The sequence below is a fragment of the Mobula hypostoma genome, chromosome 3 (genome assembly GCF_963921235.1).
Source record: "Mobula hypostoma chromosome 3, sMobHyp1.1, whole genome shotgun sequence".
Taxonomy (NCBI): Eukaryota; Metazoa; Chordata; class Chondrichthyes; order Myliobatiformes; family Myliobatidae; genus Mobula; species Mobula hypostoma.
Window position 1 is genome coordinate 121,642,546 of NC_086099.1, and position 20,391 is coordinate 121,662,936.

Here is a 20,391-nt window from a genome sequence, read left to right on the forward strand (position 1 = left end):
GTACAGAATAATTTCATCCACTGTTTCACAGTATACACTCTGTGGCCACATTATTAGTTCCCTCCAGAACCTGATAAAGTGGCCACTGAACATACAGCATGTCTGTGGTCTTCTGCTGCTGTAGCCCAAGTCCATCCACTTCAAAACACATGTTGTGTGTTCAGAGATGCTCTTCTGCACACTGTTGTAACGTGTGGTTATCTGAATTACTGTCACCTTCCTGTCAGCATGAACCAGTCTGGCCATTCTACTATGGCCTTTCTCATTAACAAGGCACTTTTGCCCAAAGAACTGCCACTCACCGGATGTTTATTTTTGTTTTTCACATCACTCTCTGTAAACCCTAGAGACTGTTGTGTGTGAAAATCCCAGGAGGTCAGCAGTTTCTGAGATACTCAAACCAACAATCATTCCACGGTCAAAGTCACTTAGATCACATTTCTTCCCCCACTCTGATGTTTGGTCTGAACAACAACTGAACCTCTTGACCACGTCAGTATGCTTTTAGGCATTGAGTTGCTGCCACATGATTGGCTGATTAGATATTTGCATTAATGAGCAGGTGTACAGGTGTACCGAATAAAGTGGCCACAGAGTGCATGTGGCACATATCGGCTGCCAGAAAAAGACACTACTGGATGCACCTTCTCCTCGCCTAAAAGCCTTGGGAAGGAACCACTTGTCTACAGGACACTTTGCTGTGTTGTTCCATCTCCTCCGGCAACCACCACACTTCTATAACCGCCTGCTCTCTCACCACAACCAGAGCCCCGGCTATCTCTGCAGATGAAGCAGGGAGTTACTTAAACAGCACACACAAAATGCTGGAGGAACTCAACAGGTCAGGCAGCGTCCATAGAAATGAATAAACAGTCGATGTTTTGGGCTGAGACTTTTCATCGAACCGAAACGTTGACGCTCCACAGATGCTGCCTGACCTGCTGAGTTTCAGCAGCATTTTGTGAGTGTTGCTCTGGATTTCCACCATCTGTAGAATCTCTTGTGTAGAATGACTTACTTAAACATCTCTCCATGTAACACACTACCGAATGCAGACTGGGCAATCAGAACCTACATTTGCTGTTCACTTCAGCTCTCCACTCCCACTCTTACCTCATAAACACAGAAGAATCTGCAGGTACTGGAAACTCAGAGCAACGCACACAAAATACTGGAGGAACTCAGTAGGTCAGGCAGCATCTATGGAAGGTTCAAAGTTCAAAGATCAAAATACATTTATATCAAAGTATGCTTACCATAAACAACCTTGTGATTCATTGTCTTACAGGCAGCCACAAGACAAAGAAACATAGAAACATAGAAACATAGAAAATAGGTGCAGGAGTAGGCCATTCGGCCCTTTGAGCCTGCACCGCCATTTATTATGATCATGGCTGATCATCCAACTCAGAACCCAGCCTTCCCTCCATACCCCCTGACCCCTGTAGCCACAAGGGCCATATCTAACTCCCTCTTAAACATAGCCAATGAACTGGCCTCAACAGTTTGCTGTGGCAGAGAATTCCACAGATTCACCACTCTCTGTGTGAAGAAGTTTTTCCTAATCTCGGTCCTAAAAGGCTTCCCCTCTATCCTCAAACTGTGACCCCTCGTTCTGGACCTCCCCAACATCGGGAACAATCTTCCCGCATCTAGCCTGTCCAATCCCTTTAGGATCTTATACGTTTCAATCAGATCCCCCCTCAATCTTCTAAATTCCAACGAGTACAAGCCCAGGTCATCCAGTCTTTTTTCAAATGAAAGACCTGCCATCCCAGGAATCAATCTGGTGAACCTTCTTTGTACTCCCTCTATGGCAAAGATGTCTTTCCTCAGATAAAGAAACCCAATAGAACCCGATAAGAAAAAGACCCAATGTGCAGAAAAAAAACAAATCATGCAAACAATAAAAGTAAGGAGATAGCATTCGGAACTAAAGTTTGCGAAAGTGAGTCGACAGCCCCAAAGGCAGCCCAGCCGATCCAGGAGCCCGTTAGCTGCAGGCCACAGCCTCAGTTCAGTGCAGAGAAGGGTCAACCTCGTGGAGCAGGGAGCTGAACCGGCCCCTCCCTCGCTTCCAGCCCCGACACCCTGACCTTGTTGTCAATCCAAAATCACCCAAACCTCGGATCATTCCTTGCTATGCTCTTGGGCCCGGGCCCCAACGCCTCAGTTCAGCCGAATTTGAACCGGAGTTTAAATAGATCCTGTTAATCATAAGTTGGAACAATTTGATTCATACTGGGAAAAATAGTTTAACTACATAACACCTCATAGGCCTGATTTTATTCTACAAATCAATGAATATGTTGTTAAAAAAAAAGATCACTCCCTACTTGTACATAGTTTTCTCCTTTTGCTTGTTCTTTCTTTCCTCTCTTTTCTAGAAGTGTATACTTCAGATAAATATTATGTGGAAATATGATTATATGATATACATGTACAGTATTTGAAATACATCTTATGAAAATGTTTGTTTGATGATGAAATTTAATAAAAAATGAATTACAAAAAAAAAATCAGATCTCAGTTCTTTCCTCGCTTTTGGACCTGGGCACCACCTCAACACTGCCTCGCCTCGGTTATGCCCCATCAAATTGGCTCCAAGCTTGCCCCAGCAATGGTCAAGTATTGGCTCATTCCATGGTCTTTTGTACCCAGGCCAAGCTGCTTCGAATCAGCCCGAACACGCCATACTGCAACCATCTTGCCCCTTCAAAACCTCAGTTCACACCGCAAAAATGCCAGGTCACGCAGGCGGTTCGAAAGCTCAGCTCCAAACGGGAAGTTACAAGTTATTGATTGCAGTGATTGTTCACCAGAAAAAGTGTGACTAATACAGTTGATGGTAGTTTTCTTTGTATTGCTTGCCAGCAAGTAGTCATGAAGCATTACCAGCACCATCCTAAATCAGAAGGGAACAAACAGTCGATGTCTTCTGTTTACTGCTCTCCATACTGACTACCTGACTTGCTGACTACCCCCAGCATTTTGTGCACGTTGCCCGCTCTTACCCCTCTTGGAGGCCAAAAAAGATGGCCTGTCCTGGAGTTAGAGGTAGGCGGGTGGGAGAGAGTTTTACTGTGGCTGCTTTCTCATTTTGTGTGTTCTGCTCTGGTGTGTTCTAGGTGGGCCTGCTATTCTGGTGCAGGAATGGGTGGCAACACTTACGGGCTGCCCCCAGTACGTCCTTGGGTGTGTTGAGTGTTAACACAATTGACCCAGTTCACTGCATGTTTCAATGGTTATGTGATGAATAAATCTGAATCTGAATCAGTCTTCAGCCTCTTAAACTACATTAACGAATGAAGCTCAACGCTAGTTCAGGCAGTTTGATTTTTTTTCCAATCGGTCATTTTTCAGGATCTGTGCATGTTTGGCAAGGCCACACTTACTGCCCTTTCTTACTTGTCCTGGAGATAGTGTTCATGTGGAATCTTCTCGAACTATTTTGGTCCATGAGGTCGAAAGATCCAGATTTAGATCTGACAGCAATGAAGGACCAGCACTCTACCACCCAGTGGCCACTTCATGAGGTACACCTGTACACCACTGCAAACATCTAATCTGCCAATCATCTGGCAGCAACTCAATGCATGAAAGCATGCAGACGTGGTCAAGAGGTTTGGTTGTTGTTCGGACCAATGTTCAGAATGGGGAAGAAATGTGATCTAAGTGAGTTTGACTGTGGAATGATTGTTGGTGCCAGACTGGGTGGTTTGAGTATCTAGGAAACTGCTGATCTCCTGAGACTTTCACACACACACAATCTCTAGAGTTTACGGAGAATGATGCAAAAAAAATGATGCTGTGCCCTCTGGTCCTAGACTCCCCGACCATAGAAAACATCCTCTCCACGTCCATTCTATTGTGATCTTTCAATATTCGATAGGTTTCAATGAGCTTCCCTCTCATTTTTCTGAATCCCAGTGAGTACAGGTCCAGAGACATCTTCATATGATAACCTTTTCGTCCCCGGAATCGTTCTCACAAACTTCCTCTGAACCCTCTCCAATGTCACCACATCCTTTCTTAGAAAAGGGGCCCAAAACTGCTTACAGTACTCCGAGTGAGGCCTCATCAGTGCCTTATAAAGTCTCAGTATCACATTCCTGCTCTTGTATTCTAGACCTCCGGAAAAGAATGCTAACATTGCATTGCCTTGCTCACCACCGACTCTCCCTGCAAGTTAACCTTTAGGGTGTTCTGCACAAGGACTCCCAAGTCCCTTTGCACCTCAGATTTTTGAATTTTCTCTCCATGTAGGAAATAGTCTATGCTTCTACTTCTTCTACCAAAGTGTATGACCATACACTTCCCGACACTGTCTGCTAAAACTGTGGACGTGTGCGGTTCAATGCTATTTTCCATCTGCAAAAAGGACAGTGACCCACCCACCTGGCTCACATTACTGACCTTCGACTGAACACAAATGACTCAAGTGATTCTGTGCATTTTCATTTTTTTCGTGTTGCAGTCATTCAGATTTATTTATTTATGACAAGTACATGGAAGCTCACAGTGCAATGCGTCGCTGTGTTCTGGGTGTTTGGGGGGCAGCCGGCATTGATGAGGACACAGGCAGACTAAAAGATGATTGGTGTAAGGTCAGTGTGAATGGGTGTAAGGTCAGTGTGAATGGGTGTAAGGTTAGTGTGAATGGGTGTAAGGTCAGTGTGAATGGGTGTAAGGTTAGTGTGAATGGGTGTAAGGTCAGTGTGAATGGGTGTAAGGTTAGTGTGAATGGGTGTAAGGTCAGTGTGAATGGGTGTAAGGTTAGTGTGAATGGGTGTAAGGTCAGTGTGAATGGGTGTAAGGTTAGTGTGAATGGGTGTAAGGTCAGGGTGAATGGGTGTAAGGTTAGTGTGAATGGGTGTAAGGTTAGTGTGAATGGGTGTAAGGTCAGTGTGAATGGGTGTAAGGTTAGTGTGAATGGGTGTAAGGTCAGTGTGAATGGGTGTAAGGTTAGTGTGAATGGGTGTAAGGTTAGTGTGAATGGGTGTAAGGTCAGGGTGAATGGGTGTAAGGTTAGTGTGAATGGGTGCCTGAGGGTCAGTCTGAGCTGAGAGGTTTGTTTCTGTGCTGTACAACTCTAGTGTGAGTTAGGGTGTGTGCCACCTGACTGGACTGATTGGAGTTGGCTGGGAAGAATTCGGGTACGTTACATTTCTGGAAAAGATTCAGGTTCGCTTGTTACACGTCGAACTGTGAAGTGGACGGGCTACAGCAGCAGAAGACCACAGACATACACTCAGTGGCCCCCCAAGTGGACTTCCAGCTCAGAACAGGGTGTTATTCACAGGGGAGTCTATAGGTGGCAGTATCGGCCTGCGTCTGCTGCATCTGAACCTGATGCTGGTGCTGGTGCAGGCTAGGCAGGTGTAACTGGGTGAGTAATGGCAATGCAGGCTGGGGCGGGGGGTGGCGACAAAGCAGACGGCGCTGGAGGGGATGGATGCTCAGGCTGGCCGTGGTGCCAGCCACACAGGCGGTTTACTCCTTGTCCGCAACGCACTTCTAGAGAGCTGACGAAGACGCAGCCCACCGGGCAAGTGGATTGTATTCCAACACACTTCAGGACATGCCTTGTCAAAGTAAATTTATTGCTGGGCTCTATCCACTGATTTCTGTAGACTTTTCCATTCCTGGGCATCCGCGTTTCCATACCATGATGCAACCAGTCAGGATACTCTCCACTGAAGTTAGTCAAAGTTTTTGGTGACACGTTTTGGTGTAGGTCGTGGAGAGTCTTTGTCAAGTCTGGTATGAGTCACTTATCACAGGACACATATCTGCAGTCTCCCATGTACCCAGTCTCTGGATGCTCTTGTCCAGAGTGTTTGGTGTGGCTAAAACAGTTGGATTTCTGATCTGTGGTGATGGTGGGCTACCCAGTAATGAGAGTAAAGGGTAAGTTTAATCAGGGGTAATCGGGGCCTTGCTTGATGATGAAAGAGCAGGCATCAATTACCTCTCCTGTGATTACTGTTATGCTTTGTAACTGCAGAAGCTAATCGAAAGAAAAGAACAGGAGCTGAGAGAACGAGAACACCGCCTTTACTTTAGCGAGGTGAGTTCTGATGATGTGCTGATTTAATATCATATGCCATTCACATACTTTTACATACATTATAATACATAATGAATTATGTGAATAAAGAATGTATTAATCAAATAATATATTTACAATATTACTGAACTATTAAGTACACAACAGTCTTCCCTGCTTAGCTATAAGCCCCAACTCAACAGAGAATACGTCTCAACTATAGACACAATCTACTATATAACACAATTACTAAATACAGACATCCACAGCATCATAAATTTTACATTGTCCCATTCAAGCCTAAAGATTTAATGGCTGTGGAGGATTTCTTACTCTTGCGGGATAACGTCTTTCCTGACCGGGGGTGGGGGTGCATCACTCTGCTTGGCAGGTGAGACTTGTGCTTGTGAAGGCTCTGAGGCCTCCTGTAGGCATTGACTCTGGGACTGCAGGAAGTGGTTCTAACAGCTTGGAACATCTTTCTTCTCCAACAATTGACTCTGTTTTCCTCAGCTGATCGATGTGTCATCTCCAGGTGACATTAGATGCAATCTCCACTGTGTGGGAGAGTGGTCCAGTTCTGTCCTTAATCTTTTGGAGTGTCCAGTTAGGATTACCTTTGTAGACCTTCGCTAGATCTGCTTGTCCAGGAGTGAAACATTGAACCTTCTTGTTGGAGGAGCCCTCAACTTGCCTCATCTGTTTGTCCTGCATTCTCCTTCTGAGATTGGCTTTGAGGAGATCCAAGTGTGAGTGTAATGGACAACCAAGGGACAGCATAGCTGGTGAGTTGTTGGTTATGGAGTGTGTTGCAACGTAATATGCAGGTTGGAAACTGGCGAGCTTCTGGTTCAGAGTTAGTGTGGTGTGTTCTGCTGACATTGCTCACAAGTGCTTTTTTTGGACCCTGGACAAGCCTTTCTGCATGCTATTCGTAGCTGTGTGGCGGCGGGGTAGGGGGGTACAGTGCAGATGTAATGTGTCTTATTCCATTCACTTTCAGGAATGACTGAAACAGTTCCACAGCAAACCGTGATCCATTGTCACTGACAAAGTGTTCTGGAACACCAGTCCTTGAGAAAGGCTTCTCAACACATCAACAGCATACAAGGCTGATGAGAACACTCTAGGCCACTTTGTAGTTGCATCCACTACTACCAAGAAATTTGTATGCTGAATGATCCGGCAAGACCCCCATGAATCCTCTGCCAGGGCAATGCAGGCCACTCCCAGGGATGGAGAGGAGCTGCTCTGGGCATCTCCTGTACGTCTTGGCATCCTGACCAGTGCACGGCAAGCTGCCCGATCTGCTGATCTGTCCCAGGCCGCCAGACAAAGCTCTGAGTCAATGTTTTCGTTTTGACCGTGCCTGGATAACCCAGACTAAATGTGGCTCCCCCAATGCTTACGCTGTCAGCTCGGGTGGTGCAACAACTCATTGTCCCCAAATAAGGCAACACTGGTAAAGGCCAAGTTCACCCCGGCGCTGGTAAAGCTGGGGGAGCTGGGATTTCTGTTGCATACTTCAGCCCTTTTGGGTCTCCACGTAGACCCGAGACAGTGTGGGGTCTTTTCTGGGTTCTGTTTGGATCATCTCTGCTGTAATAAGGAAACCTTTCAATTTGCATTGGGGAGAGTACGTCAAGAGGAGTGTCCTCTTCCGTAAATTTTTCAGGTATTTCCTTTTCCAAGGGTAAATGGAGCAATCCATTAGTTGTTCCATGATTAGCTGTCCTTTGAGTTTCACTTTGTAATTGTGTCCTGCAGGAAACAGAACCCATTTCTACACTCGAGCTGCCGCTGTTAGTGGAGCACCCTTCTTCAGATTGAAAATGGACACCAGTGGCTGACGACCCATAATGAGGGTAAACTCCCTCCCATAAAAGTACTGGTTGAAATGTGTTAAACCCAAAAGCAGGCTCAAGGCCCCTCTGTTAATGTGCATATTTTTTCTCTGCAGTGGTTAGGGAACATGATGCAAAGGGAAAGGCCCATTTGCTTCCATTGCTTCTGCTTCTCTCTTTGTTCTCGTGACAACACACTCATACCGTAAAGCGAGACGAGATGTCACTGGTAAGGTTCACTGGATGGTGCAGGGACCTCCAGTCAAGTTGTCGTTGTCTCAGCCACTCATGTCCCCACAGTGCTGGTCCTCCGGTTTTACCACATACAAGGCCAGTCTGGCTTGTTAGGTGTTGTATTTCACTGTTACAAATGCCATTCCCACAGGAATAGGATCTTAGCTGGATATCTGCAAACTTCAGTTCAGTACCTTTGAAGTGCCAGTCAAATTTATTTTGTGGAATGACTGAAACAGCTGAACCAGTGTCTATTTCCATTTTAATTAATTTGCCCTTCTCCTCTGGTATAAACTATCTTGCTTGTCTCTTGTTAGTTTTCACACTGTAAATATCAAGGCTACCCAGCCCTGTGTCACTCCCATCATTCTCAGATTTTTCATCAACAGCATGCTGATTAGTGCTCTTTTTGAAACAGCAACTTGACTTTCTTTATCTTTTTCGCTTCCCTGTGCAGTCCATTTATATTTGTCTGCTCAAAATGCTCTTTGTATGTGTCCTACTTTGTTGCATTTTCTGCAATTATCACTTTTAAACCTGCATTGGTCTTGTGTATGTGAGCCCTGCAAAACGGTAATACAATTTGTTTAGCCAGGTAGATTTCTGTTTTGACATCGCAATTTTGTTCACACTCACTGTCATTCCTGAGTGCAACTCAGTTGTGTCTCTACCTGTTGTTTCCACTGATACAGTGATTTTAACTGCTCTTTTAAATGTGAATTGTGCTTCCCTTGGGAGCTGGTTTTGAATGCTTTCTTGTAAGATTCCAGAAACTAAACGATCTCTCAGTGCATCATTAAGCCCATCACTGAACTCTCAATGTTCAGACAATTTCTTCAATTCTTCCTTTTGTTTTTGCTTGTGAAACCTTTATGGTTCTAAATGTTCCTGCATTACATTCATGATATCAGCAAAGTTGATTTTGGCTGGTTTGGTTGAAGCAGTCAAACTTCTAAGCAAGCTGTATACTCTTCCACCAATTACATTCAGCAAAACTAGCATTTGTTTTTTATTGGCTATTTCATTTACTTCAGGATACTGCTCGATTTGTTCAGTATAGATGATCCAGTTATCTATTGTGCAATCAAATGTGTCTATCTTTCCAATGTAGCCAGCCATTTCTGCTTTCTTTTTTATTATTGTTATCACCCAGTACTGACTGTTTATGAAACCATGAATTTCATCCATTTCTTCCTTTTTTTAACTCAGCCATCTCTCTCTCTTCTGAAGAGACACATGCTGAGCTTTTTTAAAACTCAAATGACTCCCCTCTTGCAGAGAAAATAATACATGCTCCACTTTATTTTACATAACCGTTTCTCTCCTCTTGAGTAAAAAGCATTAGAAATATAGAAACGTAGAAATCTATAGCACATTACAGGCCCTTTGGTCCACAATGTTGTGCCGACCATGTAACCTACTCTAGAAACTGCCTCGAATTTCCCTACCACACAGCCCTCTATTTTTATACTGCGCTTTTTTTAAAACTCGAACGGTCTCACTGCACTTCAACAAGTAGGTAGTTATATTTTAAAACATACTCTTTGCCAGTGTTTTGTAACTGCAGAAACTAATCAAAAGAAAAAGATGGAGCCTGGGAGAATGTGTACACTTAGTTTTCACATCAGTGTAGCACGCCTTATGATGTGATGACATGATGCTGTATGCCATTCACATACTTTTACATATATCCCATAATGAATTATGTAAACCAAGAATGCGTAATCAAGCAATACATTAACAATATTACTCAAATATTAAATATACTGCAGTTGTATGTCTAGGTGCCGTAAGAAGAGAGGTGGCTACTGTTGGAGATGGGACTGCACAGCAGAATGTCCTTCTGAATGCTTTCGATTCCCTTTTATTGGAGATGTTCATTGCTGTCACTTTTGTGATGCTAATTCCATACTGTGCCTCCGAATAAATAAATCACTGCAAATAGTACTTGCCACCTCTTAGCCATCACAAGAGTGACATCTTGATCATGCTATGTTCAGGCGCACTGCTTCATTCGGTGAGGAATTATAAATAGAATTGAACAGAGTTTAGATACCAGTGAACATCTGACCTTATAATGGAAGGAAGGTCTCTGATGAAGCTGCGGAAGTGGTTGGATCTAGGATGCTAGCTTGAGGGTGATACCAGTGAAATCCTGGGACAGAGGTGACTGACCTCTAACAACAATCACCATAGACACAAGAGATCTTGCATTTGCTGGAAATCCAAAGCAACACGCACACAATGCTGGAGGAACTCAACAGGTCAGGTTGCATCTCTGGAAAAGAATAAACAGGTCAACGTTTCGGACCGAGACCATGCATAAGGTCCATGATCTCTCCCCTGAATGTCTGTTAGTTCCCTACATTGATGCTGCCTGACCTGCATTTTGTATGTGTTGAACACAACTGCCCTCTTTTGTTCAGGGTGTGAATCTAGTCATTGGAGTGTTTTGCTCTTGATGTCCATTGATGACAGCTTTGTTGAAGCCCTTGATGTCACATTTGATCAAATTCTTCCCTATCTCCCTTCTAAATGGATGTCTTTCTATTCTGAGGCTGTATCCTCTGGTCTTAGACTCCCCCATAACAGGAAACATCCTCTCCACATCCACCCCTTCGATGCCTTTAACATTTGATAGGTTTCAATGAAATCTTCCCTCATTCTTCTGAATTCCAGTGAATACAGACCCAGAACCATCAAACGTTCCTCATATGATAAGCCTTTCAATCGCAGAATAATCTTCGTAAACTTCCTGTGGACCCTCTTCGATGTAAGCACACCCTTTCTTAGATAATGGGCCCAAAACTGCTCACAACACTCCAAGTGAGGCCTCACTGGTGCTTTATAAAGCCTCAACATCACATCCTTGCTTTTATATCCTAGTCCTCTTGAAATGAACTTGCAAATTAACCTTTAGGGAATTCTGCACAAGGATCTTCAAGTCCCTTTGCACCTCAAATTTTTGTTTTCTCTCCATTTAGAAAATAGTCTACGCTTTTATTTTTTCTATCAAAGTGCATGACCATAGACTTTCCAATGCGGCATTCCATCTACCGCTTCTTTGCCCATTCTCCTAACCTGTCTAGGTCCTTCTGTAGTCTCTCTGCTTCCTCATAGCTACCTGCCTCTCCACCTATCTTTGTATTGTCCACAAACTAGGCCACAATTCTGTCATCCAAATCATTGACATATAATGTAAAAAGAAATGGTACCAACCAGAGGAGGCTCCCTTTATTCCCCCTCTTTGTCTCCTGCCAACCAGCCAATGCTCTATCCATGCTAGTATATTTCCTGTAATACCATGGGGTTCTTATCTTATTACGCAGCCTCACGAACGGCATCTTGTCAAAGGCCTTCTGAAAACCCAAGTACACAACATCCACTGATTCTCCTTTGTCTATCCTGTTTGTTACTTCTTCAAAGAACTTCAACAAATTTGTCAGACAAGACTTTCCCTTAAGGAAACCATTCTGAATATGGCCTATTTTATCATGTGCCTCCAATACAGGTTTCTCCTGCCATCCGAAGGTAGAGCGTTCCTATGAAACGGACCGTAAGCTGAAATGTCGTAAAGCGAAGAAGCAATTACCATTTATTTATATGGGAAAAATTTGTGAGCGTTCGCAGACCCAAAAATACCTTACCAAATCATGCCAAATAACACATAAAACCTAAAATAACAGTAACATATAGTAAAATCAGGAATGATATGACAAATACACAGCCTAGGTAAAGTAGAAATCCTTTTCCACAATCGTTACTGAACTGTCCTCCGTAGCGAAACTCTCGCGCAAGCGCCGTCGGCAGAAAAACTCACGCAAGCGCTGTTGGCAAAAACACGGCGCAAGCGCTCTCCAGTAACCTTTAAGCTATGAAGCTGCCAAATCATACCAAATAACACATAAAAATACACAGCCGATATAAAGTAGAAATAATGTATGTACAGTGTAGTATCACCTACCGGAATTTGTTCAGCGCCGAGCACACTGATGATGGTGTGTTAGACTGAGTCGTCGCAGGTTGGGTGGTGCAGTGGCCCCCACCCTCCAGGCCGCCGACAGATACCGAACTGCGAAGCATGCAGGGGTGCAGCGGTAGCTGGGAGGCATCCAGCACATCTTTAAGAAAAAAGCGGAAATAAACATACTAATTAATTATGTGTCGGGAGGCACCTAATTAATTAGCATGTTTATTTCGGCTTTTTTCTTAAAGGTGTGCTGTGTGCTTCCCGGCTACCGCTGCATTCTCCGCAAATCGCGGGGTGGTGGGACACTGGGGTGTCATCTCGTCGTCTGTTTCCATTGGAACAGGCAGCTCATCTCCTATGACTGCCTGCCTCAATGTCAAAGGTCGAGGTTTGTCGTCTGCTGTGGCTGATGTGGAAGGCTTGCTTGACTGCTGAGCCTCGCGCATTTTTCTATCATACAGTTCTTTATAAGGAAGGACTCAAACCATCCTGCAAATATCCCCTAAATCTACGTACCCTTTTAAAATTAAAGTCGTACTTTATCATTGCAGCGAAAATCTCACGCAGTCACTTTCGGTCCGTTCGCTACTGCATTCGGTTTCAATTGTTATCCTTTCCTCTTCCAATTGCATCAGCTCTTCATCTATCAGTTCTTGGTCATGGGATGCCAAAACCTCTTCAACATCATGTTTGTCAACTTCCACAAGCCAAACTCACTTAGTCCTTATTTCGTTCACCACGATCAAAACGCTTAATTATGTCTAGTTTTACGCTAAGTGTAGCACCCTTACAAGCTCTTTTAGGCTTTTCCAATACCTTAGAACTCATCTTGCAAATGGCTGCTCACAGGCACGTGTTTAAGCAATGCCGGCTAGAATGCCGTTCCGAATCCGGGGAGGGCAGCTGCTCACAGGCACGTGTTTAAGCAATGCCGGCTAGAACGCCGTTCCGAATCCGGGGAGGGCTGCTGCTCACAGGCACGTGTTTAAGCAATGCCGGCTAGAACGCCGTTCCGAATCCGGGGAGGGCGGCTGCTCACAGGCACGTGTTTAAGCAATGCCGGCTAGAATGCCGTTCCGAATCCGGGGAGGGCGGCTGCTCACAGGCACGTGTTTAAGCAATGCCGGCTAGAACGCCGTTCCGAATCCGGGGAGGGCGGCTGCTCGGGGCGCGCGCTGCTTTTTTTTCGTAACAGTGAAAACACCTTCTGAGAGCGAAAACAGGGTACTAATGTAGGTCTTTCGTAACAGTGAGGTTTCGTAAAGTGAATGTTTGAAAAGCGGGGGACACCTGTACTCTGAAACCACATCCTTAGCAATTGCCTCCAACATCTTCCCAACCACTGAGGTCAGACTAATTAGCTTATAATTGTCTTTCTTCAGCCTCTCTTCCTTTTTGAAGAGTGGAGTGACATTTGCAATTTTCTTATTTTGATTCTTGAAAGATCAGTACTAATGCCTCCACAATCTCTTCAGCAACTTCTTTCAGAACCCTGGGGTGTACACATCTGATCCAGGTGGCTTATCTACCTTCAGACCTTTCAGCTTCCCAAGCACCTTCTCCAGAGTAATAGCAATTACACTCAGTTCTGTCCCCTGACATTCTCGAACTTCTGGCATATTGCCAGAGTCTTCCACTGTGAACACTGATGCAAAGTACTTAAAAACACAAACAACAGGAATTCTGCAGATGCTGGAATTTCAAGCAACACACATCAAAGTGGTTGGTGAACGCAGCAGGCCAGGCAGCATCTCTAGGAAGAGGTACAGTCGACGTTTCAGGCCGAGACCCTTCGTCAGGACTAACTGAAGGAAGAGTTAGTAAGAGATTTGAAATCTCTTTTCAAATTTCAAATCTCTTACTAACTCTTCCTTCAGTTAGTCCTGACGAAGGGTCTCCGCCCAAAACGTCGACTGTACCTCTTCCTAGAGATGCTGCCTGGCCTGCTGTGTTCACCAGCAACTTTGATGTGTGTTGCAAAGTACTTATTTAGTTTATCTGCCATTTCCTTGTCCCTCATTATTACCTTTCCACATCATTTTCCAGTGGTCCGACATCTACTCTCACCTCTCCTTCACACTTTATATGTCAGAAGAAACTTTTGGTATCCTCGTTAATATTATTGGCTAGCTTATTTTTGTATTCCATCTTTTTGTTCTTTATGACCTTTTCAGTTGCCTTCTGTTGGTTTTTAAAATCTAACTTCCCACTAATTTTTGCTCTATTATATGCCCTCATTTTGGCTTATGTGTTGGCTTTGACTTCACTTGTCAGCTAAGGTTGCACCATCCTGCCTTCAGAATATATTTGTTGAAATTCTTTGAAGAAGTAACAAACAGGATAGACAAAGGAGAATCAGTGGATGCTGTGTACTTGGGTTTTCAGTAGGCCTTTGACAAGATGCCATTCGTGAGGTTGCGTATCAAGATAAGAGCCCCATGGTATTACAGGAAATATACTAGCATGGATAGGGCATTGGCTGGTTGGCAGGAGACAAAGAGGTGGAATAAAAGGAGCCTTCTCTGGTTGCCGTACCAGCCATTGCTGTTCTGCTGTCATTCCTGTCAGTGTTCTTTCCCAATCAACTCTGGCCAACTCTTCTCTCATGCCTGTGTAATTCCCTTTACTCCACTATAAGAACCAATACATCTGACTTCAGCTTCTCCTTCTCAACTTTCAGGGTTAATTCTATCATATTATGATCACTGTTCCCTAGGGGGTTCTTTATCTTAAGCTCTCTAATCATTCCATTTCATTGCATAACAGCCAATTCAGTACAGTATAGCTAATCCCCTCGTGGGCAATATGCCATTCGGGTGTCTCCATTGAACCAACAGAATCTTGTCTCTGATCCTCTGACTATGGAATCTCCTATCACTACTGCAGTCCTCCTCACCTCTCTTCTCTTCTGTGCCACAGCACCAGACCCACCCAGTGCCAGAAACCCGGTCGCTGTGACTCCCCCCTGGTATGTCATTCTCCTTAACAGTATCCAAAGTGGTATACTAATTATTGAGGAGAATAATAAGTATAATACTAAGTATATTCTCCTGCCTTTAACACTTGTAATCTTTGACACCCTGACTAATCAAGAACCTATCAACCTCCACTTTAAATATACTCAATAACTTGTCCTCCACATCTGCCTGTGGCAATGAATTCCACAGATTCATCACCCAACGACTAAAGAAATTCCTCCTCAACCCTTTTCTCCAGGACCTCCCTCTATTCTGGCTGTGCACTCAGGTGCTAGACTCCCCCACTATAGGAAACATCCTCTCCACATCCACGCTTTCTTGCCTTTCAATATCAGGTAGGTTTTAATGAGATCCCGCCCTCATTCTTAATAACTCCAGCAAGTACGGGCTCAGAGTGTGCAAGAGAATACAGAAGGATCTGGGAATACAGGTCTATAATTCATTGAGTGTGGCATCACAAGTAGATCGGGTAGTAAAGAAAGCTTTTGGAACACTGCCTTCATAAATCAAAGTATTGAGTACAGGAAATGGGATGTTATGTTGAAGTTGTATAAGACATTGGTGAGGCCTAATTTGGAGTATTGTTTGCAGTTCTGGTCACTTACCTGCAAGAAAATTGTAGAACATAAGACGTAGGAGCAGAATGAAGCCACTTGGCTCAGTAAGTCTTCTCCTCCATTCAAACATGGCTGAGATGCTGTGTCCAATCAAGAACCTATCGATCTCTGCCTTAAGTATACCCAATGACCTGGCCTCCACAGTTACCTGTGGTAACAAATTCCACAAATCACCACCCTCCGGCTAAAGAAATTTCTCCGCATCTCTGTTTTAAATGGATACTCCTCTATCCTGAAGCTGTACCCTCCTGTCTTAGACTCCCCCACAATTGGGAAACTTCCTTTCCACATCTATTCTGTCTAGGGCTTTTAACATTTGAAAGATTTCAATGAGATCCCTCCTCATCCTTCTAAATTCCAGCAAGTACAGACCCAGAGCCATCAAACGTTCCTCCCATGATAACCATTCCCAGAATCATCCTTGTGAACCACCTCTGGACCCTCTCATCTTTCCTTAGATGAGAAGCCCAAAACTGTTCACAATACTCAAGGTGAGGCCTCGCCCAGTGCCTTATAAAGCCTCAGCATCACATCCCTGCTCTTGTCTTCTGGACCCCTTGAAATGAATGCTAACATTCATCACTACCGACTCATCATTACCTTCCTCACTACCGACTCAACCTGCAAGTTAACCTTTAGGGTGTTCTGCACAAAGACTCCCAATTCCCTTTGTATCTCAGATTTTTGGATTTTCTCCCCATTTAGGAAATAGTTTGCTCATTTATTGTATTTCATTTGCGACTTTCTTTCCATTCTCCTAATTTGTCTAAGCCCTTCTGCAGCCTACCTGTTTCCTCAACACTACCTACCTCTCCACCAATTTCCGTATAATCTGCAAACTTGGCAACAAAGCCATCTATTCCATCATCTAAATCATTTATATACAGCATGAAAAGAAGCAGTCCCAACACTGCTAGTAACTTTCCTGTAATACCATACTCTCTTAACTTGGTAAGCAGTCTCCCATGTAGCACCTTGTCAAAGGCCTTCTGAAAGTCCAAATATACAACATTTACTGCATCCCCTTTACTTGTAATCTCCTCAAAGAATTCCAACAGGTTTGTCAGGCAGGGTTTTCCATGGAGGAAACCATGCCGACTTTCTCCTGCCCTGTCCTGTGTCACCAAGTACTTCATCATCTCCTCATTAACAATTGACTCCAACATGTTCCCAACTACTGAGGTCAGGCTAACTGCTCTATAATTTCCTTTCTGCTGCCTTCCTTCTTTCTTAAAGAGTGGAGTCACATTTGCAATTTTCCAGTCCTCTAGCATGATTTTTGAAAGATCATTGCTAATGCTGCCACAAGCTCTAACACTACCTCTTTCAGAACTCTATGGTGTCAGTTCATCTGGTCCGGGTTACTTATGTACCTTTAGGTCTTTCAGCTTTTTAGCACCTTCTCACTCATAATAGTAACTGCACTCATTTCTCTTCCCTCACACCCTTCAACAACAGGATACTGCTAGCGTGTTCCACAGAGAAGACTGATGCAAAATACTCATTTAGTTCATTCGCCATCTCCTTGTCCGCTGTTATTATTTTTCTGGCCTCATTTTCTAGTGGTCCTATATCCACTCTCATCTCCATTTTATATTTTTTATATACTTGATAAAGCTTTTATATCCACTTTGATATTGTTGGCTAGCTTGCTTTCATATTTCATCTTGTCCCTTCTAATGATTCCTTTAGTTGCTCTCTGTAGGTTTTTAAAAGCTTCTCAATCTTCTGTCTTCCTGTTAATTTTTGCTTTGTTGTATGGCCTCTCTATGTAGATAGGGTTGAAAGAATACAGAAAAGTTTACAAGGATATTGCCCATCCAGAGGACCAGAGTTATTAGGAAAGATTAAATAGATTAGGACTTTATTCCTTGGCATGTAGGAGATTGAGAGGAGATTTGATAGAAGTATACAAAATTATGAGGGGTATAGATAATGGGGACACATGGCCAAGTGGTTAAGGCACTCGACTAGCGACCTGAAGGTCATGAGTTTGAGCCCCAGCCAAGGCAGCGTGTTGTGTCCTTGAGCAAGGCACTTAACCACACAGTGTTCTGCGATGACACCGCGGTGCCAAGCTGTATGAGTCCTAATGCCCTTCCCTTGGACAACATCGGTGTTGTGGAGAGGGGAGACTTGCAGCATGGGCAACTGCCGGTCTTCCATACAAACCTTGCCCAGGCCTGCGCCATGGAGAGTGAAGACTTTCCAGGCGCAGATCCATGGTCTCACGAGACTAATGGATGCCTTAAAAAATAGATAATGTAAATGCAAGCAGGCTTTTTTCCACAGAGAGTGTGTGGAACTACAACCAGAGGTCATGGGTTAAAGGTGAAAGGTGAAAAGTTAGGGGGATCATGAGAGGAAACTTCTTCACTCAGAGGGTTATGAGTGTGGAATGAGCTGCCAGCACAAGCAGTGCATGCAAGCTCTATTCCAACGTTTCAGCCAAGTTTGGATAGGTACATGGACGGCAGGGGTAAGGAGGGCTATTGTCGTTTGGATTAGGTAGTTTAAATGGTTTAGCATGGATTAGATGGGCTGAAGGGCCTGTTTCTGTGCACAGCATTACTCCCTTGCTCTTATATTCTAGTCCTCTCAAAATGCATGCTTGACATTGCACTTTCCTCCTTACCACCGACTGCAAGTTAACATTTAGGGAATCCTGCAGGAGGACTCTCAAGTCCCTCTACACCATTGATTCCTGAGTTTGCTCCCCATTTAGAAAATAGTCTGCACCTTTCTGTCGAATGCACGACCATACACTTCCCTACGTTGTATTCCACCAGCCACTTCTTTGCCCGTTCTCCCGATCTGTGCATGTCTCCCTCGATCCTTTCTCTCAGCAACTTAGAGTTTCTTGTGAATTTAATGTCTTCAACCCTATCGAGTCCTGACCATCCACCGCCCCTTTGCACGTTTCTTTTCATTCTTTCGATCAACCTTCCCAAACTTTACCATTCAGCCTGATACAAAGGGGGAATCTGCCGTGAGTGACCAGCCGACCCACAAGCCTGCAGGAGAACAACGCGTACAGACAGAAGACAACATGTACAGAGGTCAGGGTCGAACTCGGGTCGCCGACTCGCCGGAACTGCGAAACGGCGCTGTGCCCACTGCACCGCCGGTGGAAAAATCCGCGTTTCTCTCTCGATAGGCGCTGAAATATTCCCAGAAACTTCTGGTTTCACTCAGTCAATGAGTAATTTCTTTCTTTCTACCACTTGGGCCAGTTCTCCGCCGGTCTGTTTATTCCCTGTTAACCTTCTATTGTTGGCAGAACTTTGTATTATTACTTGTCACTGATAAGACAGACTTGTATGTTCTGCGTGTGTCTGTGTGTAACACCATCGCCATTAAGTGTTCTGGTTGCCAGTGGCTAGTTGTGAATCTATTCCAAAACTTGGCGTTGTTTATCTGGCCCGGGTTCGGGCAGCTAGTCTCACTCGCCTAGCCTCAGGTGATTGGCCTGCCTACCTGTTGAATGGCTCTCAGCCGTTCCCCAAGGAAGTGTCGCTCTCTCACACGCCTCTTGTCCAGATCCGGTGCTTTCGATTTTGTTTCCCGGAAGAATTGAGCTGCGGGCTATGTGACTGTTTGGAGCCGGGGCTTTCGCTCTTTCTCCCCGCGATTTTAATGTGCCCGGGGTTACCCCGGGAGACCGCGGGGAGGCCACTAGGAGAACTTTATAAATATTTTTGTTTCGCCTGGTTTAAACTGGCCGAAGGACCATGACAAACTGTGAGCGAGCTCCCCGCCTCAAGGTAAGTGGTGAATAATCGCCCCACCCCCAACCCCTCGGGAACAGCCCCGTCTCGGTCCCTCGGGAGACCACCCTACCTACCTGTGACCCACGCTACCCGGCCCTCGGGAAGACCCTGCCTACAACCTGACCCAGTCCCTCGGGATCCCACCCTCCGGCTTTCTTGCTCTCCCCGCTTCTCTCCGGAATCTCTTTCCCTCCCCACGGACGTCACTTGACCGGTTCCTCAGGGATCGCTCTCCTAGCGTAACCCCTGCAGTTTATTCCCGGTCACCCCATTCTCCGACCCCGGAGCCTGACTTTGGCTGAAACAGGGAACGTGTCCTGAATGGATGGGGGGGCGGTGGGGGTTGTGTCACCCGGTTCACCTCTCTCCACCCCGGCTCCCGCAGACGGTACATTCCCGGCTGTGGAGTAGCGCGTTTAACCGGCCTGAGCTTGGCAAAACGAAGCGGCGGGGAGGAGAGAGGAAAAGGAGGGGAGGGGAGGGGAGAGGGAAGGAGGGGTGTAGCAGGCGCAGAGCTCCTACTCTAATGAACTCGCCACTTCCGATCCGAGTCCTAAGCCCCCCGGGACAGCTGAGGCTGTCTTCCCGGTCCCGTTAATGTACCTCCTAGCGAGGATGTGTCTCTGAGAGAGTCCGGTGGTTAGCTGTCTAAAAACTACCTCACCATTCACCCCGTTGTGCGGGGGACGTTGGAAATTGGACTGCGTATGACAAAACACAGCTAAGACGAAGGCAGGGAGAGACCGGCGATTGATTTTTACCAAATTTTCGGTGCAGTTTGGAGCCACTTTTTAGCTTCCATATTTTCCGGGGTGAGGAAGAGGGAAAGGCGAACCCGTCAGTGCATACCCCCGCTGAACACTCCGAGATCTCCCTCCACAACTTCTCGGTCCATCCCCCACTTCTCATAGATGAAAGGTGCAGCACTC

General features: G+C 45.1%; 1 protein-coding gene across 3 annotated transcripts in view; it reads left to right on the forward strand.

Moving 5' to 3' along the window:
• The first annotated feature begins 19,250 nt into the window (after positions 1-19,250).
• The window catches only part of LOC134344229 (transcription factor ETV7-like), an 83,191-nt gene continuing 82,050 nt past the window's right edge, over positions 19,251-20,391 (forward strand). The window contains exon 1 of one of the 3 annotated variants that reach the window (XM_063043680.1): positions 19,251-19,456. In XM_063043680.1, coding sequence (XP_062899750.1) covers positions 19,424-19,456 — 33 coding nt within the window. In that variant the 5' untranslated portion in view covers positions 19,251-19,423. The remainder of the gene's footprint in view (positions 19,457-20,391) is intronic. The other 2 variants (XM_063043677.1, XM_063043679.1) reach the window with 2 other exon arrangements.